This window comes from Salvia hispanica, chromosome 2 (assembly GCF_023119035.1).
Source record: "Salvia hispanica cultivar TCC Black 2014 chromosome 2, UniMelb_Shisp_WGS_1.0, whole genome shotgun sequence".
Classification (NCBI taxonomy): domain Eukaryota; kingdom Viridiplantae; phylum Streptophyta; class Magnoliopsida; order Lamiales; family Lamiaceae; genus Salvia; species Salvia hispanica.
In genome coordinates this window covers 18,130,649-18,156,812 of record NC_062966.1, presented here as the reverse complement: position 1 = coordinate 18,156,812, position 26,164 = coordinate 18,130,649, and the positions used below count along the sequence as shown (strand labels likewise).

The following is a 26,164-nucleotide window of genomic DNA, read 5'->3' as shown; positions in this document are numbered from 1 at the left end:
TCGGCGACGTCCGATTGGACGTTCGTCGCAGGGAGCGGGAAGGGCGCCCACGCCCGTCCCGAGTGCCCCTGCGATGGGCTCGCCCCTCGCGTCGACGTCCGACCGGACGTCCGACATTTTTAATTTTAATTTAAAAAAAAAAACTCTATAAATATGGCTCCCCCAACTTCATTTCATTTACACCACTTGTGTTGACAAGTTTCTCTCTCTAAATCTACAAATTTCATTTCTACTACAATGGAGTACAATAGAAACTCCCCCACCACGAGCGGAGGAAACACACCCTCGATTCCCATCGGATCGGAGGGAAATTTTGCGGGGATGAATCCCCAGATGGCGGGGATGAGCGGTATGCCGGCGATGACTCCCCAAATGTTCTACACTATGTACACTTGGATGAGTCAGATGGGTCAGATGATGCCAGGGGCAGCGGGTATGCCGACAAATATGTCGGGGATGGGTGGGACGATGCCAGGGGCAGCGGGGATGGGCGGTATGCCGCCAAATATGGCGGGGGTGGGAGGGATGATGCCCGGGGCAGTGGAAATGGGCGGTACGCCGCCAAATATGTCGGTGGGTGGGTCGATGGAGAGGCGGAGCCCGAGGACGCCTAGGGAATCTGTGTATCGGCCATATATAGATTTGTTGGCCGATGATTCCCCTAGTACTGTTCCGGAGACTCAGTACGGCGGCATCGAGACTTTTTCTTTTGAGGATCTGGGGCTATCGCCGATCCGCGAGACTCCCGATGAGGCGGAGCCAGCTGCAAGGGGCAGGAGCAAAGGCAAGGGCAAGCCCAAAGGCGGGGGTAGGGGCAAGGGCAAGGGCAAGGGCAAGGCCAGAGGCGGGGGTAGGGGCAAGGGCAAGGGCAAAGTCTCGAGCTCTTCATCGCACACGGGGGCAGAGGAGGAGGAGGAGGAGGAGGGCGAGGATGAGACTGAGAGGAGGACGATCTGGACCGTGTGGGAAAATGCCGCGCTTGCGAAGGCATGAATCGGTGTTGTAGAGTATCCCTATGTCGGGGAGAACCAGTATGTTGACCGAATGTGGCATCGCATTAGTGCCGCCTACCGCAACGTCAAACCGGCTGGGGCGAAGCCTCGCATACCCGAGCAATGCCGAAAACAGTGGCTTCGGTTGAGGCCTAAGCTCAGTCGTTTTGCCGCCCTCTACCATAACAACATGCGCATGATAAGCAGCGGCATGTCTGAGGATGATGTGAGGAGACAAACCTTGGCCCAGTACCCCAACCGAGATTTGAACATCAAAGAGTTTGACCAGGTGGGAGGCCTTTCTCGTGGTCAAGGATTCGCAAAAGTTTGCGCTTGGTGTCGAATCAGGCTGGAAGCGGATGAAGATCAACTCTTCCGGTGAGTACAGCAGCAGTGCTGGTTCGCACGAGCTCCCCGAAGCCGAGGAAGAGGCCCCGCTACCACGAACAGACTCTCGCCGTCGTCGGTGCCCGATGGGGCAACAGGCTGCGCAGCGGATGGCGAGGGGAAGCGGCAGCGGCAACGGGTCCTACGAGGTCGAATCGGAGGCCCCAGGAGAGGACGACGTCCTCGCCCGCGCGCAGCAAACGAAGACCCTGATGCAGAGCACTATGAAGTGGTATAACGCGCAGGATCCAGTGTTGAAAAGGCTGTGCAAGGAGGTGGTCGACCAATGTCGGCGCGATTTAAGGCTGCCACCAATTGATGATTATGGCGTCGAGATCGGGGGCGGGGACGTCGGAGGCGGCAGCAGCACGAGCGATGGGGACGAGGACGAGGAGGAGGAGGAGTGAGAGCCGAGGGTATTATGTAATTTTTTTTTTAAACTATGTTTTTTTTTAATTATGTAATGTAATTTTCGTATTTTCCGTTCGTATTCGTATCGAATTTTAATTCCGTGAATTTTAATTTTAATTGTGAGTTAATTTAATTGTGGGAAGGGCTAGTGCAGTGGGAAGGGCTAGTGATGTGACCGTGAAATGGGAAGGGTTAGTGCTGACGTGGCATGCAGTTTTTGTGGAAAGGGCTAGTGGAGGGGCGAGTGGGAGGGGCGCCACCGGAGACACCCTTAACTAATGTGATGGAAACCGATCAGAGAAGCAGGACCGCGTATATCATGTGTTTGGCTTTAAGAAAATAAAAAATACTAACTAAAACCGCGTTATTGATTTAATTTCTATGTCTAATTTACAAATAATAAGATCAATTAACTTGACAATATGTATACTCCCCCCACCCCGCTCATACTATCATTTTGGAAAATTCATAATTATATATCTCATTTATTTTTTCCTGATTTTAATAGATTGATTTAATATTTCACTTACTTATTTCATTCACTTTGTACTCTATGAAATATAAGACTTACATTGTATTCATGTTTTTATTCAATTTTATTTATATTTTTTAGAACTTAGAATTAAATTTTAGAAGTTTATATGAGTACGGTAAAAATTTGCCCCAAAATAAAGGATGGAGAGGCATTTGCATCGGACTGGATTTTGCCTTTATCATGATCCAACCCACCAATAAATGTGCCTCGTGACCCGTCGGCCGTCGCCCCCACCTTATAATAATAATAATAATAATAATAATAATAATAACAATAACAATAACGGAAAGTTTCCAAAAATAATAATAGAATTCCATGTCCAAATAAATTATTATGTGAAATTATTTATTTGAAATATTTGCGGCTGAGTTCATGTTCGGATTTGTTGTAAATTAAGAATAAAATAAAAAGAATTTGACACTGGCCCAAATTATTGGCTATGCACAGGACCATGTCGACTAACTTAACCAATCCCGCGAAGCTATACGTGTATCTGAAGTGGTTTTGTTGCCTCTATAAAGTATAAACTGAGGCCACATTTTGCAAGGACTACCCAATTATTTGAAGACATGCTAACTGAGATAGTTTATGTGGATTAATAGGAGTAATAAATTAGATAATGTTGTTACTTGTTAGCCATGCAATTTGCCCTTTATCAGACCAAAAATTTAATTTTGATCCCCTCCCCCTCGCTCTACAGTTAGCATGTTTCCCTAGTGCAAATTATAAATCTGGCACAATTAATTATTGTTTTGTAACTTTATCTGTAAAGTTTTTGGTCAACACATGTGGACATCAGTGAGAGTCGATTAGACAAATTTTTTATCTATTTATTTTGAATGCAAAAACAAGACAATTCGCAGAAGAGCAGGAATGTTTAAGCAAGATTTAGGGAATAGGGAGACACAATTAAGCATATCAACATTTTCTTGTATATAGATATAGCACTTGTATTATTACTTTATAGAATGCCAGACACTGTCACAACAATAATTGAAGAAAACCAAAACATAAATTATAAGGAAAAATTGTCATAAAATTATTATGTTTGGTCAAATTCTAGTATATCCCAGCATATAAAAAAATTGATTAAAAAATCATAAATCAATTTTCACGCTGAAGAGATTGGTTCATAGAGATATACTCCCCATGACTTATAATCTTTGCTGTAGCCTGTAGGTGTAAAACTTCACATTACTTCAAAATAATCACTAAAATTTACACACATGAGTAGCATAAGTTTGTCATTACATAAGCTTAAGGGATTCATTGAGTAGAAAGTTTCCTAATCATAAGCAAATATTGATCTCATTTTACAAGAAGAAAACACAAAATTTTGACACAGTATATTAATAACCTTGATACTACAGTCTACAGTTGGTGAAGAAAACATAGATAGTGTGATAGTATTTTGCAAAGATCTAGACAGATGGGAAGAACTTGTTGAGATTGAGAGGCAGAGAGTAGAACTCTTCACTCCTAGTATCGGTCTTGTAAGACCGGAACTTGTCCCACCAATGCATGCCTCTGTCCTTCCTCGTCGTGGTGTCCTTGGGAGGCATAGTCAGGTCCAGAACCAGGCCCAGAAAACCAGCCACGAATGGCTCAGACGAGAAGGGCACGTTGATCATGTCGTTGAACTGCACAAACATTCATGTCTAGGCTCAAATGCTCGAAACCAAAATTAGTGACAGGAACGAATATGGGTGGCTTCTTTCTTACCCATCTTGCTTTGGTGTGAACAGGTCCATAGCCTTTCAGAGATTCGTACTCGTTGAAGTAGTGTGGCACGGACAGTCCCATGAACACCGAGAATGCAAGAATGAACTTTGTCCTAAAACTGTTGAGATTGCAGAACTGCAGGAAAGTAAGCCCACCAACACCTGTTTGTAACAATCAATGTACTAATGAGATGAATATAATATGATTTGGATAATGTAAGATCAACACACACATTAGTCATTACATACCAACATAGGCAAAGAGAAGGCAATACAGAGCAGCGATGATGGGAGCAGGGATTGAGGCGAAGACAGCTCCAAATTTCGCTGAGGTGAAACGAGGAAATGGCCTTTTTAGTAAACAAACATAATTCATGTTCATGCTTGGAGAGTAGTAATGGTGACTACTTGCCTAGTATGGAGAAGAACAGCATGAAACCAGCAGATATTTGTATCACTCTACGGCTGCCAACGCGTGTCAGCCCAAGCAAGCCGGCATTTTCACTGTAACAAGACAATGTGAGTGTGTATCTGTATAGTATTTGTGTTGTGATGATGAAGAAGAGGCAACTTACACAGACACTGAAGATCCAGTTCCCGTACCAAATATCCCGGAGAACAATATGGCGACACCCTATAACAAATTCGGGTTGATTTAGACGAATGAAATTAGGTAAAGAGAAAATAAGCAGGAGGCAAGTCATCATACCTGCCAGCCGATGCCACGGCTAAGAACAGAATGTGGTACAGGAGTTGCACTCGCATACCTTGACACAGCAATGAAAGCACCAGTTGACTGCACTTCACAGATTCAGATAATCAATGTCAACAATGTACAAGAAAATTTTTGTGCTGATTAAGAATTTTGAGACCTCAACAAGGGCTACAAATGAAGTTGCCATCATGGCAAATGATTCCCCAGCATGAAAGCTTGGAGCTCCCCATTGAAATGGATACGGAACTCTGATCCTGCAACAACGCGCCTCTCATTTTAGACATGTTCACTTTTTTCTCTCTCATTCAATTTTATAACACTTTTCTCACCAAGGAGCAGCGCCTATGATCCCAGCACGGTCAGTTCTGCAGCTTAGCTGAGTCGTGAGTGGCACGTTCTTGTATGCTCCGCCCACGGTGAGTAGGTGTGCATATATCCAGACGATGATCACGGAGAATAACACTGCAAACCGATCAAACACATTTCTCCCCCCTTTCATCAGATGTGGCAAGTACTGAAAAGCAGCCATATTAGGATTAGTTATGGAGTTAGTTACAAGCTAAAGATTCTTGCTATATGTATTTGATCAGACTCTCACCTGTGAAACTATCACAAGCAAAACAAGCTGAGGCAGTCCAATCTCCACACATTTTGTAAGCTGGAATCACAGATCAAATTGGATATCATGTAAGAACGGAAACAGAACCTCTGAAAACTTGCTTGCATTCTTCACATAAATGTTACCAGAGGAAAGCCTAATTCATACAGACCGAACCCGGTGAGAGCTACCAATGGAACTGTGGAAAGGGGGCTCATTAACCTGAAATATTGAACTACATTACTAACTTTATGTCATAAACAAGACCATTGTACAGACACATACACACACGAGGCATGTCACCTGGTCACGTTGCGCCACAGGCCACTGAAGCCGATGACAATCTGAAGAGTGGAAGCTACAATCATAGCCCCTTGAATTCCCCTCATAATCTTCTTGAATTTCTATAAATCAATGAAGGCATCAAGTTAACTAATTAGCTAAAGAGGGTGAAAAGGGACATGATTTGATGATCACCTCATAAGGATCCAAAATATCACTATATCGGCCAGCTAAGACGATAGACAGAGTGGCGGGCACAAAGGTGTAAGAGCCTCCGATCACAGCCGGTAGGCGAGTGCCAAACAATGTCTGAGCAAGAGTGTTCAAACCAGCAACAAACTGTAGTGTTTGAATCATCAAAGCTTTCTCTTCCTAACAGGGGACAAATCATTAAAATAAAGAATTTGTGGGACTTATTCAAAACTTATACAGAACTAAGCATATCCTTACTTTTCCTCCTCCCATTTGGGGGACCAAAATGGAGGGTATGAGCACAGTTGTGCCAAGCATCACAAGAAAGTGTTGGAACCCAAGCAATATGGCCTCAGCTTCATTAATAAACATCACCAAAATTTTAGAAATTCAAATCATACTTTCCAATTACATTTACACACACAGTTTTAACATTACTAATGAGAAAAGAAGAAGCAAGAGAATATGGAAGATGGGCTCACGCCATGGAGGTGGGCTAGTGATGCAGAAAGAAACTCCGGGAAGCTGATCTTTGACTGGAAATGGCATTAACTCCTCTTGCTTCGGCGGCGGCGCTGCTGCTCCTCCTCCGGCCATGATCTCTGCTTCTTTTTCACCCTCAGTAAAAAGCCTTGAAATCAAACAATCTCAATTATTACAGCTCCAACCTCAGACACAACAAATCAACAACATTAATAAATTTACCAAAAATGATGGAAAACAAGAAAGTCTTTTTGACAGCGCAAGTGATCAAGAAAAAGAAACCATGCAAAGTCCCTGCCACAACATTGGAGCGCTGTTTTTTTATTTCTACTGTGAGTGAGGTTTTGAGGAAGAAAAATAAAAGAGTACTAGCGGAAAAGGACTAACAACCTTCTTCAAGAAATTCAAGAATATGATAAAGCAAATGTGAATATGGGCCTAAAAACAAGGCAGGGGTGAGAGGAAAGATGGCCAACAAAAAAACGAAAGAAACAAGAGAAAGAAAAAGAGTAAAGAGATAAAGCAAAAACCAAAATGCAACCTTCTCAGCAATTAGCGCCTTCCTAGGCGATTCTGTTTCGTGCAATTTCAAACACTCACAAAAAATAAAATCAAATTCAACTTCTCTGTGAAGCAAAAGATAAAGCTATGGAGCATCTTGCCACCTTTATTAGACCATCCACACAAATTGAAAACTAATTAAAAATTGTACATGCAGATTTAGAAGAATTTATGTTGTGGGACAAGTTGCTTTTATTATTTGGGTATAATTAAAGGCGATAGCTTCTGCAAGAATACACTCTAGGATTCAGACTCTAGGCCTTCTGCACCAGCATTGTACTAGCCATACAAGTCCAACATTGGGACGCGTGGCATGATTTCATTAGCCCAATGCTGCTGGACTTTGTAAGGCCACCGTAGAAATGGCTGCACGCTACTACGGTCGACATTGTAATATAAGTTTCCATTTCTTCAGTCGAGTAATTTTTTTTTACTTACTCCCTCCTTCCATCATTACCGTCAATTTGATCGGGCATGAGTTTTAAGAAATGCAGTAAAAGTGAGTGAGACATTTATTGATGAAAAGATGAAAATGATAAAATGAGACAACCGACTGAGTATGATTTCAGGGTGGTTCAATACTAAAATGTCTATAAAAACAAAAAATATTCAGAATCCATTTTCTGAAATTATTTTGAAATTGTGATACTGCTAGAACTCTCTTTGGTTAATAATTTATGCTAGGAAATTTTCATAATCAGGTATAATGGGACAGAAATCAGGTATAGTGGTTCGACTTTCTACGACATCATTTTAATTTCGTTCTTTACAGTTTACGAGAGTATAGTAGGGGTATTTTTTTTTTAATTATTGTTATGAATGGGAACATTTGTAGGGTTTAACACCGAATAGTGTTTTTGTATAGAGCTAATTTTTTGCTGAAAATTATTTTCTATGAACTTAAAATTTCGTTGCAAAAAAATCATAATGTTATGTGTGTCCATGATGTTGAATTGTGATTGGAATTGGGAGAAAATTTGAAACTCATCTAACTCACAAAATCGATGCGATTTATACCCATTAAAAACATCATTTTTACAATTGACCAGATTGTCCACTTATAATATGATATGCAACATTGAATTTAATTTAGGGAAATATTAAATTCTTGAAATTTTGTTTACAAGTATAAATTTATGATATTAACGATCAAGTTTTAATAAGTTCATGAACAAAACAAAATTTTAACAAAAACTTGTGATTTTAAAAACCCTAAGTCTATATTATACAAAAATCTACTATAGTAATATTGAATACATAATCACATAGATTTGTTGGTAATGGTATTTGTATATATACCCTCCCATTCTTAAGGAGGTGTGGGCTGGGCGAAGTTTTGTCATTTTGAAATAAATGGGCTTGAGTTGGGCCTCTGATTTTCTTTGAACTTGTTGCAAAGGTTCTGCTTAGCTTTAAGTTTCTTTTCACCACTAATTATTGAATGTAGAGATGATTTGTCTCCGAAATTAAATGCAAATTCTAATTCTGAAGCAAAACTGAAAAATGAAGAATTGAATTTGGATAATAAGAAGAAGAAACACAGATTTCTGGCGTTGAGTTGTGTGACTTTGTACTGTAAATTATTATTATTATTATTATTATTTAAAAAAGTGTTTAAAATATTATATCTTGGAAAGTGAGAACATAAAAATTAGTGGAGAAAAAAGAAGAGCATATATGTGTAGGAGTTTGGAAATCATTAATGAAAATAATAATAAAGTTGTTGAATTGCCTCAACCATACACTAAATCTGGGATTCCCAAATCATATCAACTCTGGCAATGGCAGCAGAAGCTTCCCTCTCAATCTCCCTACGCTTGCAGCCGCACCACCACCACCTCCACCTCCCAGCCGCAACCCACCGACATCCATTTCTCCAATTCCCCAACCACAAGCTACACAATCACTCCATCTCTCTCTCAGCCTCCCACTCCCCCTCTCCCTCTTCGTCGTCTCCATCATTACAGAACCCACTCCAAACCGGCCGATTTCTCACCGACGACGACCTCGATAAGCTCGAGCTTCTCGGGAACTACAGCTACCACAAGCAATTGGAATCCGGGCTTCTCTGGGTCCGCGCGATGAGGGAGGAGGAGATGGACCTGACCGTGACTCTGCTGTCCGAGTCCTTCGCGGAATCGATGATGATGGCGGGCGGTTATGTGAAATTGTTGGAGTTCTTGGTGAAGAATTACCTGATTGAGAGGAGGGAGATGATGCCTCACAATGCTACGCTTCTTGGAGTGTACAGGGAGAATGGGGAAGAGGATTTTGAGCTGGCCGGAACTGTTGAATTGACTTTTGATGGAAAGGGGGCGAATGCGAATCCTCCTACTCCTACGCCGCCCAACAACTCGCCTTACATTTGTAATATGGCTGTCAGGAAGCCTCTCAGGAGGTATCCTCCACTCTGAATAAGCTATATCAAGATGTGCTCTTTAATTGTATAAGCTAGGTAGTAATGATTTTAAGCTCAAACTGTAGCAATCATGAATCCATCTGGCACAACCATTATAGATCAAGTTTCTCACTTAGTATATGTATGAAATATGGATTTGGATGCTGGGATGAGATGGGTGATTTTCTGAGTCATATTCGTGTTTGACTTAAAACTCTACCACCGTTTGAGGTATCTCATTGACTGCTGACTTCCCATTGTGGAAGCATTCTTTTTAGATGGAATGCGTTATATGTCATTCATGGGAACAGTTATATCTATGTTGAATATCATCCTGTCTCTGGATTTCATTAGTTTCATAATCTTATTGGATGATTCGAGTCTTCATGTAAAAATGCATTCCAGGAGAGGCATTGGCTGGCATTTACTGAGAGCGGGTGAAGAACTTATTACAAAAATGAGCTCGTCTAGGGAGGTCTATCTGCACTGCAGAATCATTGACGAAGGTCCATTCAACATGTATACAAAAGCAGGTTACAGCGTTGTTCAGACGGATAGCATCTTGACCTTGTTAACGCTACAGAGGCGGAGGCGCTTGATGCGCAAAGAACTTCCTGCCTCTGAGGATGCTTCTGTTGTAGATGCTCCTCTTGATGAACGGTTGTAAAAATGGCCTTTGAGGTACGAATCAAGGGGAAAATGTTGGAAATTTCCCATGAAAGCTTCTCATGTATTTGCTTCATTTTTTTTCACTTGCTGAGAACTGTTGCTGTACACTATACATGACCAAGAAATAGAATATACCCGGTACCGACTTCTGCACACGACATAGTTTCATCAGAGGTGTCTGAAGACGGAAGAGTAATAAGCAACATAAGTTCCACTTTGTTTTACCAAGTTCAGTGGTGCCACTCTGTAATAAACAATTATTCTGATCTAATCTAACTTCTGTGGGATGTTATGTCCCAGAAAATGGCCTGAAGCTCCCAATTAGTAGGTCAATGTAGCTTCAGTATTCGTCTGTGTCTTACTCTTACACTGAATCTTATGAATGCCATCACTTGTATCCTTGACCATTGTTGTTACAGTGATGGTCCTTTTAATTTGGCTGGTTGACTTATCTCATCTTTCCATTTTGCTTGGATTTATAATTTTTCATCTGCTGTTTCTTCTTTTCTTTAGTATATAGTCTGGTGATGCTGAGCTGCTTACACTCTTATAGTTATAAGGGATTATCTCATATTCTCATCTGTTTTTTATTTGCTTAAGTGCATTACACTCTTAGTTATTGTGTTATATGGGTATGGAACTCCTATTATTCAAGTTACTCTAGCTTGTAATTTCGACAGAACTGTAGTAAGCATCCAGATGGCATTATCAATTCTTGAATATGTTTAATGACCAGAAACATCTATATCAAACACAACAGAATAAAATTCTTATGAATACAACAAGAACATGTCTCGTCCGCATGAATGTTTTTTAGCTGGAATTTATGATTGTTTTGTTGAGTACTATCAGATTACTCAGAAGCACATCAACATCTCTGATGTGTTTGAATTGAAGCACTTTGAATGGTTCCCTGTTATCAAGATTTAGGGAAAACCTTGCGGTTGACTGCCCATCTTATTAAACCTTGCGGTTGACTGCCTATCTTATTCTGTTATAAACAAAATCACTTCTGAGTGGTTTCACAACATTCTAAGTGCATGCATTGTCATCCCTAATCCTTTAGAATTGATGTACATGATCAGTTGGAGTTCTTTCACACATTCTATCATCGAGGGCCTCTCGTGACTGTCTACTCGGATGCAGCGTGATGCCAGGTTTGCAAACATGGCTACCGACTCCATTGTGTATGAACTCCGTGCCATTTCAGGATCAATCACCCTTTTCAGTTTCTTCTTGTCATTTAATATGTGCCTAACCTGTGGAATTTGATATATACACCACTTTATATTGGTAACAGGTTTAGGATGCTCAAAGAAAGTACAGTTTATATTATATCCAGTACCTGGATCACTAAATTTTGATCGCTTGGTCCTTGGGTCAGGTCAACTGCTCTCCGTCCAGTCAAAAGCTCGAGTAGCACGACTCCAAATGCGTAGACATCACTTTGTAGAGTAAGTTTCCCTGTCTGTTGCAAGGTAGACATAAATATCTCGATCCCTCTTGCCATTCCTTAAGTTAATATTAGAAATGGTTTCCCTGTTGGTTGGTTTGAAAGCCCTATCTCAAGATAAAAAAAACTAAATAATCCCTCCTTTACTCCTTTATATTAGCTCCCACTTAAGGCAATGATCTCCAAGATTTGTAAAACTGAAAATGTCTATATCCAGTTTAACTAGTTTATTATGAAGTAAAGAAATGTTAGTTAAATGATTCCTCAAGTAAGGAAATGTTAGTTAGTTTCCTAGCTTTATCAAAAATTTGCAACCAAGACAAAAATATAAGAGTTTATGTTTGTAAATATAAAAATTTAGCTTATGGTAAGATAGCTATTGATGGATTTATTGCTTTCATCTCCCAAGTTTCTAATTCAAAATTCAGTCTCTGGCATAGAGAATTTAGTAAAAGCAGTCAAGAAAGAAACCAAACCATACATTCTTTAAGACGAAAACTATAGAAAGAAGTTTGTAGTCATACCAAGGTATATTCGGGATCAAAATAGCCAAAAGTGCCAAGCACTGTTGCGGTTGTGATACAAGTTTCCTGGCCTTCTGGCATTAATTTTGCTAGTCCAAAGTCTGATATCTGCTAATAAAGCTTTTGATGATAAGTCTTAATATGCTTATGATAACAGTTGTAAGTAATATGTTAACGTTTCTGGGAAAAATGTTACCTTTGCTTCCAAATTAGTATCAAGAAGAATATTAGTAGATTTGAAGTCTCTGTGGACAATAGGAATCCCGACATCAGAACCTGAATGGAGGTATGCAAGTCCTCTTGCTGCTCCGAGAGCCACTTTCAGCCTCGAAGGCCAATCAATCTTTACATGTTCGATTCCTGTAGGATGATTTGCATATAAACCAATGAGGCAATGGAAAATGTAATACGCTAAAACCTCTTTTTATTAGTCCTTACTAACCCACCGTTTAAATGATCTTGCAGATTCCCTTTGTGCAGATACTCGTACACCAGAAACCTTTGCTTCCCATCTGCACAGTATCCAATCAAGTTGACAAGATTGGGATGGTCCAGTCTGCTCAGAATATCGACCTCTACGCGGAACTCCCTCTCTCCCTCTGCCTTTTTGAATGGTGGTAGCTCCATTTTCTTGATCGCCACAACCTGTCGATTCAGATACAACTTATTGTTACAACTTCTTATTTCAGGTATTCTTTTTTACTGAAGAAACGTGCAACTCCAACATACCTGCCCGGACCTTAGAGTGCCTTTATAAACCCGGCCAAAGCCTCCTTTCCCAAGCAGGTATTCATCACTGAAGGAACATGTCGCCTCCTCCATCTCCTTCACCGTGTATACTGCTGATGCAGTTCTTCTCTTTGGCGGGGGCCCTTTGCACTCGATCTGCCACTGCTCCACAGGTTTGTACACCCCTAAACCAACCACAAAAATCTCAGAACTAAAACATAAATATCATATCATCTTAGAAAGTATGAGAAATAGAAAAATTACAAGGATTGGTCTGATCCTCGGACTTGCTTCTCCTACGTTTGTTCCACGCAGAAACTAATCCAAAAGGCATCTTTTGTTGCTCTGCTCTAGGAAGAAGTAGTCCTAACACAACAACAAAGGAGTTGAGTTTTCCTTAAACCAGAAGCAGGTGTAAGTATGAGCCCGGAGAGAGGTTATATTGTTTGGAAGTACGAGAATCGGTATATGAGTGTGTACAAAGCAAGTGAGGTAAGTTAGCTTTGAGCATACTTAGTTGCAACAACAACCAGGATTTGGCACTTGAAGTTAAAGAAAGAGGTGTAATTTGCTTAGGTTTGTGCGTGCGTATGTATGTCTGAAAGGGAAAGAGCATCTGCAAAATCTTGTTCCATAATATCTTATTTTGAATAATTGTGAGATTGAGAAAGAATATGGTTGAGGGGTGGCTTTCATTGCTGCTCCAAATCAATCTTCTGTTCAACTTCTCATTTGATCGCACGTCCTTGTTCTTCAAAGCAACTTTTGTTTGTTAGAATAGAACCATAATAGTAATATTTTTATTTCTCGATTCTGTATTTTTCAAACTAAGAATTATGGGCTTTTGAAGATTCTTGATTTTTTCACTAGATTGGTATGAATGTGTGCCATATCTTGAAAAGATTTCCATTTGTATATGGCCTTTTTTGAGGAATGAGTTATGGGTTTCAATCAAGAAAAGAATCACTACTTCCAATCTACGCGAAGTGTACACTACCCTCTCTTTGTATTAGAATTCGTCGTATAAAACAAGGAAATAAATACATACTAACAAAATTATTTTTAAAAATATCCCTAACAATTTAGCAATTATTAAAACTTTCCCACAATAGTTATTCCCTCATTTGAATGTAGCAAAGATTTTTATGATAAAAAGAAATGGAATTTATTATACATCTACAAATTGGAGAAGAGAAGCCGCGTGCGGTATAAAGTTTAGATCACTGTGGTTATTATTATAGGCACCATTGAATTTTGATGTTTTTCTATTCATTTTATAAAAAATCAATAAAAGTTCCTTATTAACTTCAGTGATTATGGTGGCTCAAATTCTCAACACATTGATTGAAGGGAAACATCATATTAACAATGCCGTGCTTCCTCCCAAATCATGCTCTCGGATTGAATTCATTAATCCGATTGCACTAAGAAGGAATTCGTTCATCCAGATTCAAATGAGATAAATAGGACTTCATATCAGCAAAGGAAATTTATGAGCTTTGAATATATATATAGCACTAAAGTTTTTGCTATTTCACGAGATCTTTTTATTATTAGTAAAACTATGGAGCCATAATGTACAAGCCACAAAATTGCTATCCAATAATATATCTATCAAAAAATAATAAATTAATTCTCATTTAATATTCAAGTATTTTACACTAGCATCATTTCCTACTTATTTTATACTAGATGGTATGATTATCTTGCAGTAAGAGAAAAACAAGGGTGGGTGGTGGTGGTATTTCATTATGTTAAGTTCATTACTTTTTTTGGAATCATTCATTTTTTCATTTTTCTTTTCTTTTAATTCTTATTAATTAAATTTAATTGTAAAAAGTAAATTCAATAATAATTTGTATAATTAAGTTCTGCCGATAAATTATAGTTTTATAAATGATTAAATAATAATATTACTTTTACTATTATTATTTAATTATGTATATAATGGAGTAGTAGGATTATGTTAAGATGACAACCCTTCTTAACGTGATAACGTACCACCAATCTCGTGCTGCCACATGTCACGTTATCCAACAATATTAGAGACTTATCCAGCAATATTCATTTAGTATGCGTTTACAGATTGCATGATAGTAATAGGTGGATTGCTGTGTAGATTGTTGAGTATTGCTGTATAGACATAGAATGTTTCACTTGCTGTATATATATAGACAGATTGCTTATTAAATTGTAATCCACGTAGTACTATCATGCAATCAGTAGAAATCCATCTAAAACGCTTACTATGATATTGCTGGATACGCCCCTAATATTGCTGGATAGCGTGCCACGTGGCAGCACGTGGTTGATAGTACGGTATCACTCTAACTATAGTGGCACCCTAATGTTCCCCTGGAGTAGTATATATTATGACAAAATATTAGTGATAATCTTCGTAAGTTATAGGAGTAACTGAGTAAGGGTACGACTTAGTATTGTAGGAGTATATAAATATTATGACATCCAAGATATTATAGTAGGTTTTTGTTAAAATGACAACACCTCTTAAAGTGACATTGTGACACCACGTATCCAGAATATTATAAATGCTACACATCAATAGTATAAACGCTAGACAACAATCTATATTGCTGGACGAGAAAAACTGCTGTCTAGCGTATTGGATATTGCTGGACGAGAAAATTTATCCTTGAGTTTTTTTTATGATTGCCACATGGTAGCTGATTATTCGTCCACGTTTACGAATGATTGACTAAGAATGATGGTATGATGTTATTTTAAAAGGTGGTGTTATTTTAACACACCCCTAGTAATTAGATTTTAGATTCAGTTGGATAAATGATATTGGAATTCAATTGGTGATTTTTATCATTCTTTCTTGGTCAATTTGTAGTGTTGCTTATTAAATGATCCGTTCAGTTGATAATAAATTTAATTGTGAATTTTTTTTATCGATATAGAATTTAATTAAATATTTGGTTGTCTCAATTGGAATATTGGATAATTGGTATTTTTGATGATTCTCAATTTATTTTATTGAAGAAATTGGGGCATTAATATTGACTAGTATTAACCCTCGTGCGATGCACGAATTAACTTATTTCTATATTGGTATATTTAATATTGTCAATTAACAATTTAATAAGAGTACATCAAGTCTAGGCACTTGTGAAAAATACCTTTGACAAACCTTTACATTTCTATACTACGAAAACAAAAATAATTTTTCTAACAAATAGTTAATCCACGACTTATAATATTCAAAATATCAAAATTATTAAAAAAAAAAAACATTTTGACACAACTATAATTGAATAATCACCATTACTATTAACTTATTTGTTTTCAATTTCAATTGGGAACGCTTTAATGCGCTTTAATGCACTCAAGTCGTATAGTACAAAATAGAAAATTATTGGATTTCACTACAGAAGCTAAAATAACATCTAATGAAAATGAGATTATGGACTTCTTTAACACTTCTACCATAAAAATAATATCACCAAATATCAATTCATTGCACTAAAAATGGAACATAAAATGGTAGAACTTTATTGCATTATAATAACGTTAAACGTATATAATTTTAGACATTTATTCACACTAATTCTAGACGATGAAGAAATGATTCATATTAGAATAATGAAAAATGAAACTTGAATAAACAAATATTGTTGTATATCTGAAGGGTCGGGTTTTTGCACGTGTGTCGTGTGCACGTGTCCCTCCTTTCAACAAGATTTATAATTTTCCCACTAATGCAACAAATATTACTAAGTATAAGCGGCAAGAGCGGGGTCCTCCGATGAAACTACATATTTAAGCCAAGAAAGCAACAAACTATCGAACTAAACTAAGAGAGCGGTGGCGTTAAGCGCCTACGAGAGCTTCCTACCTAAACTACGATAGCGTTAAGCGCCCCCTCTTCATTGTGGAAAGCTTCTATTTATAGAGTGGCTTTAACTTCAACCCTAAGGCAACTTCTTGTCGGTATTTGACCATTTTACCCTTGCAATAATTGAGGATCTTCATGTCAGTATGTCATTCTGTCTCCTTGACCAGGTAGATGACTTTTTCTGCGCTTTTGCTCCATTTCTACTCCTGTCGTCAACTTCCTGATTCTCCTAGGTCCGAGCGACGACTTCTGGTATTTTACTTCAAAATCAGCTATTTTGCATCTGCCAGGTCAATTAACACAAACTCCCGGATCCAACAGATTTCTGCACACTTAAGCTCAAAATTTGTGCATTATCTCCCACAAAAGCATATAATTTTAATCCAAAACCAATGCATGAAACGAGCCTTATCAATATCATAACTAACAATCATAATATAACTCAAGAATCTACCCTAATTCTAGAATTATTTGCAAACAATAAAAGGGAATCAAGGGATGCCTGAAAGTCTAGTCTTCACTTTTCTTGAATCTTCCGTTCCTTATTCTTTATCTCGGCTCTTGTCAAATCTTCCATCTTTGATGCCGCTATACTCGACTGAGCACATCTCACTCTCAGCACCGTCACCCACAGAAACACATCTGAAATTTTGATTGAAGAAATTTGTTGGGTGAATAAGTATTTATAGAGAGATCCGTGTAAATGTGCTAACATTATTACATTAATTACCGTTCCTTTGAATATTGGTTCATTAATCATTTTTTATTACATTTTAAGTGTAACTTATTGGAATATGAATAGTCTAGCCTATTTTTTATGCATGTTTATAGTTGTTCTCGATAAAGATTTTATTTTTATGACATAATTATAGCCAAATATTTATTAATTATAAGGAGTATATTTTATTCAGCACGTTTAATCACCTATAAATAAGATTCTTCATATTAAAATTTATTGTGCCACCAAAATAGCTAAATCCTAAATCCTTCTTTCTACCTCAGTCAATAATAGTTATGAAGTAACGTTTATATGATAAATAATCAATATTAATTGTATGAAGAAACGCATATATGAGAACTAATAATGAGTGAAACCATGATTAGGATATTAATTTTTTACATTGTGGACTATTAAAAGTAACGTGTATGTATGAGTAGTACATATGAATATGTAAATTTATACTATTAATTACAATAGCACCCAAAATTTATAAATATTTTAAAAAGCGGCCCAAACTCGCATTTTATATATGTATAGATTATAGATTTGATTGACCAAATGGATTTCAACTTATATTTAATTCGATTGAGATTAAATTCATTATTGATTTAGTTGAATAATGGTAGTACAATATTTCAATTGATTCTCGATTTATTCTAGTATTATTTTTTGTTATTCTTAGATCTTGTATGTGAGATTGAGATAACAAAAAAAAAAAAAAAAACTTCCATTATTATTCATTCTTAATAATTATGTTATTCTTTCTAATGCTAAAATTCTTTGTTATTATTAGATCTTGTCTATGAGATTGAAAAAAAAGAAAGAAACTTCCATTTTTATTTATTCTTATATAATAACTAAAATTCTTATTAATAATTTTTAATACCCCCTACCTACCCTCATAGAAAGAGAATAGAAAGAAGAATTTTGATTTCCTTATTTACAATTTAGCAACGGTCTTTATTTATTTATTCCCTATTTGTAGAAATAAACAAATAACTATATAAATAAAATAAGTGTGGTGCATTAATGTTCTGTAACTGCCTACTGTATTTCCACCTGCTGAAATTGAAGGTCCAACACAAGCAATTAATTACACATCCGTCTCTTACCCATCTTTTTCCTTTCGGAACTAACTCATACCCACCTTTAACTTCTCAATTAATTCATCACCTCATTCCTCTTTCAAAATAATACAGCTGAGTAAAATTCACAACATCCATCCGTCTGTTTTAATTAACACTGCCTTCCTCTCTAATATATTATTGATTATTCCTTTTTTATATATGTCCCCCAAAATTAAAATGAGTATTTTATAGTTTCATATATCTCGAGATTAAAAAAATATAGTACTACATTAGTCCATAAAAAATAGTTTTAATAGTAAACAACATGAGTGTTAAGTAAGAGAGGTAGAAGAAAAAGAGGTATTAATCATGAAAAATTGGACTAACTTTGTTACAAAGTACTACTAACATATTATAAAAAAGAAGAAGGCTAATTTTATTGGACAACCATAAATGAAAAAATAAGACTATTTTTCGTGCATGTATGGTGTAACATTTTTGCATCACGCATTAAAGAATTAAATACCCGTGTCGAAATATTTCAATTGGACCATCAAATTTTGTCGAAGTCCTAAAACTTTCATATAGGTATATAGTACTAGTACTACACTACTACTACTATCAATCCGTAAACTGGTAATTTTGTTGTCGTAAACTCGTAATGCATTAAAAAACGAATAAATTAGTTGAATGATAACAACCATGTTTGAAATGGTACGGTTGTAATTCAATAATCATTTATTTGCAGTAGATCTCGATGCTGTTCGAAGTAAAATGTTACTGTATTATCATTATCATAGCAGACAGCATGGTCAACTAGAATAAGCCCTAGTCTATTTCGAGATATATTTTTTTACAGCCTTAGGACACATGATTTTTAATGTCTATAAACATATCTGAAGCAATTTACAATTTTGGGATGAATTGGATTGAGATTTGTAGCATAATGAAATATGGTTGGGCAATCTATAGTTGTGCATTAATAGATGCATGGAATCAAGTGGTTAGGTTGTTAAAGGAAATTGAATGTAGATAAGGAGAAAATGAGTGTATATAAAGAGGGGTGTGTAACAAGTTTATACATAGCATCATCAATTAGTGATAGTGATACAAATAATCAAGCAATGGCATCAAAGATTGAAATGGAGGTTGAGTTGAAAAGTGAAGCAGAAAAGGTTTGGAACAGCATGAGGGAGTCCACTACTCTCTTCCCCAAAGCCTTGCCTCAGCACTACCAAAGCATCCAAATTCTTGAAGGCGATGGCAAGTCCGTCAACTCTGTGCGCCTCGTCACCTATCCACAAGGTTCTCTCTCTAACTCTTTCTGTGTTAAGATTGTGACTGTACATTAGTTTGATATAGCTAGTCTGTCTTGCATCAAGCCCGCACAAGGTCAATGAATTTGAGTGAATGAATTTTTCATCATATCAATTTCACAAATGCAGGAATATCACCAGTTTCAAGCATCAAAGAGAAGATCGAAGCGGTAGACGATGAGAAGAAATTCGTGAGTTACAGTGTGATAGAGGGCGACATACTGAAGTACTACAAGAACTTCAAAGGCAGCCTCAGCGTCAGCAGCAGCAGCAACGGCGACAACAAAACTTCACTGAAATGGACCTGCGAATTCGACAAGGCCACCGAGGATACCCCTGACCCGGATTTCATCAAGGAATTTGCCCTCAAAACTTTCCAGGATTTGGATGCTTATCTTCTTGCTAATTAATCTCTATGTTTCTACTTATGGAAGAAGTAATGGCTTCATCGAAGCACTATAATAAATTATCCATAAGTTTAATTAATATATATTATTCCCTTTTTATATAAGTTTCCATTTTCATTAGTAAAGGAAAAGCTAAGAAAAATAGAAATATTCGTAAACACAAAGCGACATTTACATAAGATGCAAAAGTAGAGCATGATTATTAAAATATTGAAAATGGGGAGATGGAAAAATAACAACCCCCTCCAGAAAAAGAAAGTGCATGCATCTTCTGATGAGAGCATTATAATTTATAGGAGTATCATAATTAAGATTAATCCACGTGATTAATATCCATAATAAAATCACACTTGAGAATCTTGCTGCAGAAGAGGGACCTTCTCATCCCTTGATGGGCTGACCATCTTGTTACGACCGTCCAATTTACTCGCCTCCTCGTCCTTCGTCTGGCCCCACAGCACGGTGTAGTACCCCACCCCGCAGATGAACGCTCCCATAATGCTACACACACACAACACAACACACCATTTTACTAAAAGTCAGATTGAAATTATGAAAAGTGGGTTTAGAATTTAATTTACCTTCCATAATGAAAAGTATCGGAAAAGAGCAAACAGCCAAAGGTGGTGGCGTAGGCAATCCCACAAGGCTTGAATAAGGGCACAAAAAAAGGCCCTTTCAAACGTGTACACCACATTTGAACTTTCGTCCGAATCAGGCTGCTGAATATTCCCTGTTACCACCATCATGTTCACGTAATAAATAATTTACCTTCATTTTTTACATTAGTGTATTAATTAATTGATCTTACAGTTAAGACGATGATGAGAAGTTCGAAATTAAGCCCTAGCTTCCATGCCTCAGGATCCCTTTCAAAGTAGAGGGCCACACCAGTTGTTTGGATGGTCCCAAACAAGGTGTAAAATGAGATTATTTTCATCACTTGTTTGCATATTTTGAGAGTTTTCGCCTGATGATCATTTATACAAATATTTAGTGATTAGCATAAATCATATGTAGGGGGGTACTTAAAAAAATTGGTTATACCTGGAGAAAGTTCCAGATGGCAAGAGCAAATGAAGAAGCAGCAAAGAGTTTACAACCAAGAACCCAGTTTTCATGAGTTGAAGTGAAGACCAGCAGCGGCGGCCGCGAAGGTAAGGTTAGGGAGGGAGCTTTGATGGTAGGGCCTTTGTAAAGAGTGAGTGAAATTGCACCACCAAAAGATATGAGGGTGCCTATCAATCTTGCTAGGCTGCCTGACCTCTTCCAATCAAATTTTGTACTCCTAAAACAACATTAATTATTTAGTAGAATTAGCAAACTATTCTATCTATATCCAATTTTTTATGTTAATTAAGGTATTTAGATTTCAGAATAAGTGAAAACTATTTTTGCCTTCTCAAATCCGATAATAAAAATGTTTTTGTAATATAGTAATAGTACTACTACATGATTTCAAAATAGTAACATGTCAAATGTCAGATTTAGGCGACTAACTGATAGAAAAGTAACTATATCAACAAAATGATACTTAAAAAAAAAATGAATCAGAGTTGAAATATTAAGAATGACAATCACATGCATAATTATCGGATGCAACAGACATATGTCATACTGATCACTAATTAATACGCTATCTCTTCTCATATTTACAAACAACCAAGTCATTAGTTGTTCAACTTCAACAACACTGTTTCTATAAATAATTAAATAGGGGAGTGTTATATTGTTAACTCAATACCTAATTGCTAACTACAACTAAATAATAATCATTAGATATTCAAATTAAGGGCCTATATCATCAACCACGAAATTTCAATACGATCAACAAAAAATATCAATAAAACCATTGGATTAATTCCATAAAATATCAATAGGGGTATTAATGTCAATTAACTACATGTTTAGTTATAACTAACTTTTAAAAGAAATCTCAAAACGTTAAATTCATATAACATATATCAAACGATATCATACACGCATATGTTCCGACGTCAAAATTTGAAAAAAAAATTCAAAATTTTTTTAATTTTTTCGTAAAGCAGAAATGTCAACATACTATATAAAATATGTCAATATAATACATGTAGAATGTCAATATGAGCAATGAGTTAACATTCTTAAAGCATTGTGTTGACATTCTCAAAGCATTGTGTTGATATTTTCGAAACACTATATTGACATTTTCATCTAAAACCCTAATTTGACATTTTTTTTATCTTTTTTTATTTTATTAATAAAAACGAAAATTACACGTGGCAAATTGTAGACCACACGTTTTCTAAAATCCTATGGCCTTAAATTAGTTGTAGTTAGCAATTGACCACTCCCCTAATTAAATATTCATTAAATCCCGAACTTGAATTGAGCTCCGTGTCACATCGAAGTTATAATTATTAGTGATGTTGCTAGACAACGATGTGGCTGTAGTTTAGTGGTAAGAATTCCACGTTGTGGCCGTGGAGACCTGGGCTCGAATCCCAGCAGCCACACATCTATCTCCTTCTATGCTTTTAATTTTTTCACACTACTACCAAATAGCGCATTATCACGTTTTTACTGTTAATATTTTAATCACTTTATATGATAGTTTAAATTAATTTTAAATTAAGTGATCAGTTAAGATAAATTAAATACGTAACTTTAATAAAGTAGCATCAAGTGATCGGTTAATATCTGTTAAACTGATTTGATGAATCTCACAGCTCAGCGCAAACCAAATACACACAATATCCAATATAACAACTCATTGATCTTCTCTTATACTACGAAAATTGCTTTAAAATTATTGACTCATCTTTTGCTTTTAGGGCTAACAAATATGTAGAGAATAATGTCAATATACAATTTATAAATTATTCATTTAATTTGTACTACCTGTGTTGTATATATATGTAAACAAACATTAATAGTATGTAGTAGGTGAAAAAAAGATTAAAGTCAGGTTTGAGGAATAGATTAGTTTGAATAGTTAAGCACCTGAGGAGTATGGCCAAAATGAAAGATAAAGCAGGCATCTGATTTGCGAAGCCACATGCAACAATGGGAGAGCTGTAGCTCAAACCCACAAACGCTAGGTTTTGAGCAATTGTTACCCTGCAAACCAATTTTTAACAACATACTATATAATTACTTATCTATGACAACTCCATGTGAACGTGTGTGCGTGGAGAGCGAAAGAGAGCAAACCCTATCAAACCGAGGACGAAGACTTGAACGAGAAAAGGTAGGGTGAGCCATGTCCCTTCCGACCTGACCATTTCACAAACAAACCATATTACTTAGTTAATCTGCGTTACATGAATCCGTACGTTAAGCTTCATCCACATTTTGTATATGTATATGTAAATACGCCAAAAACACACATAAATGTTTTTATGTTAGGGTATTGAGGTTGAAGAAGAATCAAAGTACTTTATATATACCTATTGGTATCAAAAAAGAAGGAATATGGGAGGAGAATGAGTGAAGAAAGGGCATTTGTATAGACAACAAACACGAAAGGGCTCATCCCTTTAGCCATCGCGGTGCTAGCCATGATCGTCAGCCCAATAATGCAACCCTCCACCACAACCATGCTCCCACATGCCATCACATCGCTTAACGCCACCCTCCTCATCTTTCCGGCCTCTCTCTCTATATATAGTCTATTAGTATCTCTCTCTGATCACTCTGTGAAATGAATGATCGATCAAGTTCAATTCTCCTTCATATTTATAGAGTCGAAAAGTTGCATTATGTATTTTCAAAAAGTTGAAGAAATTCAATGTAACCTTTCATGCTCATGTGAAGCTACTTAGGGGACTTTGCAACTCGTTCTGCCCCATGCATAGTTAGTAAAGTCCATACATCATCTACATATCTAGAATTATTCACATATATTCTCACATTTTCTGCTCGCATTGTCCATTTCTGACCTACACCTTTATTAGTTATTACAAAATACTACTGCATTATTATTATTTGGTAATATTAACTTTTCCAATTTTGTCAATTTGTCGCTCGTCTTATATACTTTAATTTATTTTTTGTGTGAGCAACTCTAACTTGTTTTTTTTTTCTTTTATTATTCCGCATCAGCAACGATTCATCTGTGTTTTACTTTTAAACCACACTATTTGAATATGCATTATATATCTAGAATAATGGACTTTATACTTCTATCTTCTAAAGTTGTACAACAATGTGAAATGGTACAACTAGAAAAACACAAAACATGAGTTGAAAATAGTAAGTTGAAGTGACAATATTGAAAAACGTATAAAGTTGGATAAACGATAAGCAAAGCGGAGGGTGATAAAATGACATAAAATGGCAAATCAAAAAAAGTAATTTTGTTTATATAAGTTCTACCAAGAAAAAAAAAATTGATGTGGGCCAGGGGGGCGGAGATGAAATCATTAAACTGGTTTACTGAAATTGGATTATTAATGGTTGATATCAATTAAGGCCCTACAAAAATTCAATTAGTCAACTGCGGCCCCTCTAATTACGTGTACCTATAAAAATAGTAGGCCATTTTTTTCCTTTTCGGTAATTACTGCTTCGTTTAAAAGCTCAAGAGATTATCTCAAAAAGAGAATAAAATTAAAGGTAACGAGATTAGTACGTAGTAAGATCACTAATTAATTAACGTGTGATCCCAGTATTCTATGTATGCACCAATTAAAGGTTTTGTTAGACAGTTGTTTAATTCGGAATAATAAATGGACGTCATTATTTTAATTAATTAATTAGTGGTTATGTAGTTTCAGTGTTTTATAGTGGTGCATCAGCAGAATTATTTGTTGGGGTCTTGACGGAAATAAGACCTAACAATTCGTCACGCTGTTGCCAATTAATTATGGCATGTTTACGTGGAATTTTGTCAACTTTTTAAGATGATCTAAGCACGTTTTTTAGATCGATTAAGTATTAGTATATCCTCGCCACTTAAATTAATTTGCAAATGATTTTAAACAAAATTATTGCTATTGGTCGGTTCGGGATAAATTAGATCATTTATATGGACAAACCTATAAATAATAAATCCATATATACTGACGGCGTTCAATTGCGTATAAAAATCAGTATATGTGTGCAGTGGCAGATGCAATAAAAAAATGTGGTAGAGACCGAACTGTATATACTTTCTCGTCCACAAATAATTGTGTTATAGTACATTTTCTTATAGTCCATTGTCGAAGAATAATTATATCTATATCATCTCATACTTTTGGTAGCAGTGATAAACGTAGTGAATATCTACGTACATAATTGGATATTTTAGATATTTTCACTTCAAAATCAGTTTATTACTTTTAATTATTTTAAAATAGATTACTATATTACATATCTGTCCTTTAATATAATACATCCGAAAAATTTAAATTTTCAAATTAAAGATTATAGATTTGGAAAAAGATTTGCTTTTCTACCGTATATCTATTTAATTATATCTAAATCAAATGCAAATCGTTATGAATCTTACAAACACATTCCTTCAAAGCATTTCCGTCAATTAAATGTTAGTCATATAGTTGTACAGAGAAAAAGAAAAAATATTGTTGATATAGCTTTAAAATATTAAAATCAGTCCAAAAAATTAAAAATTATACGGAGTACTATAATTCTTATAATCAAAATCGAAAACTCAATCAATATTCATACACTATCAAATTTTCATTTATTCCCTTCATCTCTAGTAAGTGATACTCCCTCCGTCCCATGCTACTTGCACATTTCATTTTCGGACTGTCCCCAAACTATTTGCACTATTTATATTTTAGATAAAAAAAATTATGGTATTTAATTAAGATATTCGAGTTAGTTCGTGTTTCCTTTATCAAGTGTTGTTTTATTGCACTTAAAATTTTAATTTAATTACACTAATTACTCGTGTTCAAATTTGCGTTGTTCAAGTGAAAAGTGTGAGTAGTATGGAACGGAGGAGTACATTTCTTTTCCTCACGTGTGTTTTGAGAAAATGATAATAAATAATTAAAGTACAATATTCTCTCACTTACTTTGTTTTTTCATCATTTAACTACTTATATTAATTTTTCAAAACACTTGCAAAAAAAATGTGTCACTTACCTTAGGATGAGTGGAGGCAAATTATAAAATACTCTGTATAACTTTAAAATATTAAATACATAAGTC

The 26,164-nt window shown here is 36.2% G+C and overlaps 5 protein-coding genes and 1 non-coding gene across 11 annotated transcripts; 3 read left to right on the top strand and 3 right to left on the bottom strand.

Annotated features, from left to right (window-relative positions):
• Positions 1–3,556: 3,556 nt before the first annotated feature.
• On the bottom strand, positions 3,557–6,965 carry LOC125208601 (nucleobase-ascorbate transporter 6-like). Of its 2 annotated transcripts, none has more exons than XM_048108253.1 (15): positions 6,858–6,965; positions 6,316–6,464; positions 6,092–6,189; positions 5,837–6,013; positions 5,663–5,763; positions 5,506–5,581; positions 5,360–5,419; positions 5,091–5,275; positions 4,919–5,015; positions 4,756–4,842; positions 4,622–4,680; positions 4,459–4,550; positions 4,296–4,373; positions 4,048–4,208; positions 3,557–3,965 (listed from the first exon to the last, which is right to left on the bottom strand). In XM_048108253.1, exons 2-15 carry the CDS (start codon positions 6,428–6,430, stop codon positions 3,747–3,749), a joined length of 1,605 nt encoding a protein of 534 aa, XP_047964210.1. In that variant the 5' UTR covers positions 6,431–6,464; positions 6,858–6,965; the 3' UTR covers positions 3,557–3,746. The 2 variants fall into 2 exon arrangements, with proteins under 2 accessions (XP_047964210.1, XP_047964208.1); XM_048108251.1 differs by lacking the exon at positions 6,858–6,965 and adding an exon at positions 6,539–6,807.
• Positions 6,966–8,604: 1,639 nt separating this feature from the next.
• On the top strand, positions 8,605–13,362 carry LOC125208603. Of its 5 annotated transcripts, none has more exons than XR_007174144.1 (6): positions 8,605–9,275; positions 9,681–9,956; positions 11,030–11,101; positions 11,329–11,398; positions 12,387–12,823; positions 12,966–13,362. XR_007174144.1 is itself a non-coding variant. In XM_048108255.1 (2 exons), exons 1-2 carry the CDS (start codon positions 8,659–8,661, stop codon positions 9,940–9,942), a joined length of 879 nt encoding a protein of 292 aa, XP_047964212.1. In that variant the 5' UTR covers positions 8,605–8,658; the 3' UTR covers positions 9,943–10,400. The 5 variants fall into 5 exon arrangements, 1 of the variants encoding a protein (XP_047964212.1); XR_007174143.1 differs by having other exon boundaries at positions 11,245–11,398; XR_007174142.1 differs by having other exon boundaries at positions 11,030–11,131.
• Positions 10,667–13,047, bottom strand: LOC125208602 (probable serine/threonine-protein kinase PBL28). Its single transcript, XM_048108254.1, has 7 exons — positions 12,915–13,047; positions 12,651–12,835; positions 12,368–12,566; positions 12,118–12,281; positions 11,922–12,029; positions 11,290–11,412; positions 10,667–11,203 (listed from the first exon to the last, which is right to left on the bottom strand). The coding sequence occupies exons 1-7, from the start codon at positions 12,982–12,984 to the stop codon at positions 10,967–10,969; spliced, it is 1,086 nt and encodes a 361-aa protein (XP_047964211.1). The 5' UTR covers positions 12,985–13,047; the 3' UTR covers positions 10,667–10,966.
• A 6,009-nt stretch (positions 13,363–19,371) lies between the features above and the next one.
• LOC125203442 (MLP-like protein 423) lies at positions 19,372–20,124 on the top strand. Its single transcript, XM_048101781.1, has 2 exons — positions 19,372–19,602; positions 19,743–20,124. The coding sequence occupies exons 1-2, from the start codon at positions 19,422–19,424 to the stop codon at positions 20,021–20,023; spliced, it is 462 nt and encodes a 153-aa protein (XP_047957738.1). The 5' UTR covers positions 19,372–19,421; the 3' UTR covers positions 20,024–20,124.
• Positions 20,125–20,153: 29 nt separating this feature from the next.
• On the bottom strand, positions 20,154–23,709 carry LOC125203441 (WAT1-related protein At1g70260-like). Its single transcript, XM_048101780.1, has 7 exons — positions 23,449–23,709; positions 23,213–23,275; positions 23,003–23,119; positions 21,068–21,308; positions 20,832–20,990; positions 20,602–20,753; positions 20,154–20,521 (listed from the first exon to the last, which is right to left on the bottom strand). Exons 1-7 carry the CDS (start codon positions 23,640–23,642, stop codon positions 20,365–20,367), a joined length of 1,083 nt encoding a protein of 360 aa, XP_047957737.1. The 5' UTR covers positions 23,643–23,709; the 3' UTR covers positions 20,154–20,364.
• On the top strand, positions 22,444–22,515 carry TRNAH-GUG. The gene has a single exon. It is a non-coding gene; the product is annotated as a tRNA-His (tRNA).
• Positions 23,710–26,164: the final 2,455 nt, after the last annotated feature.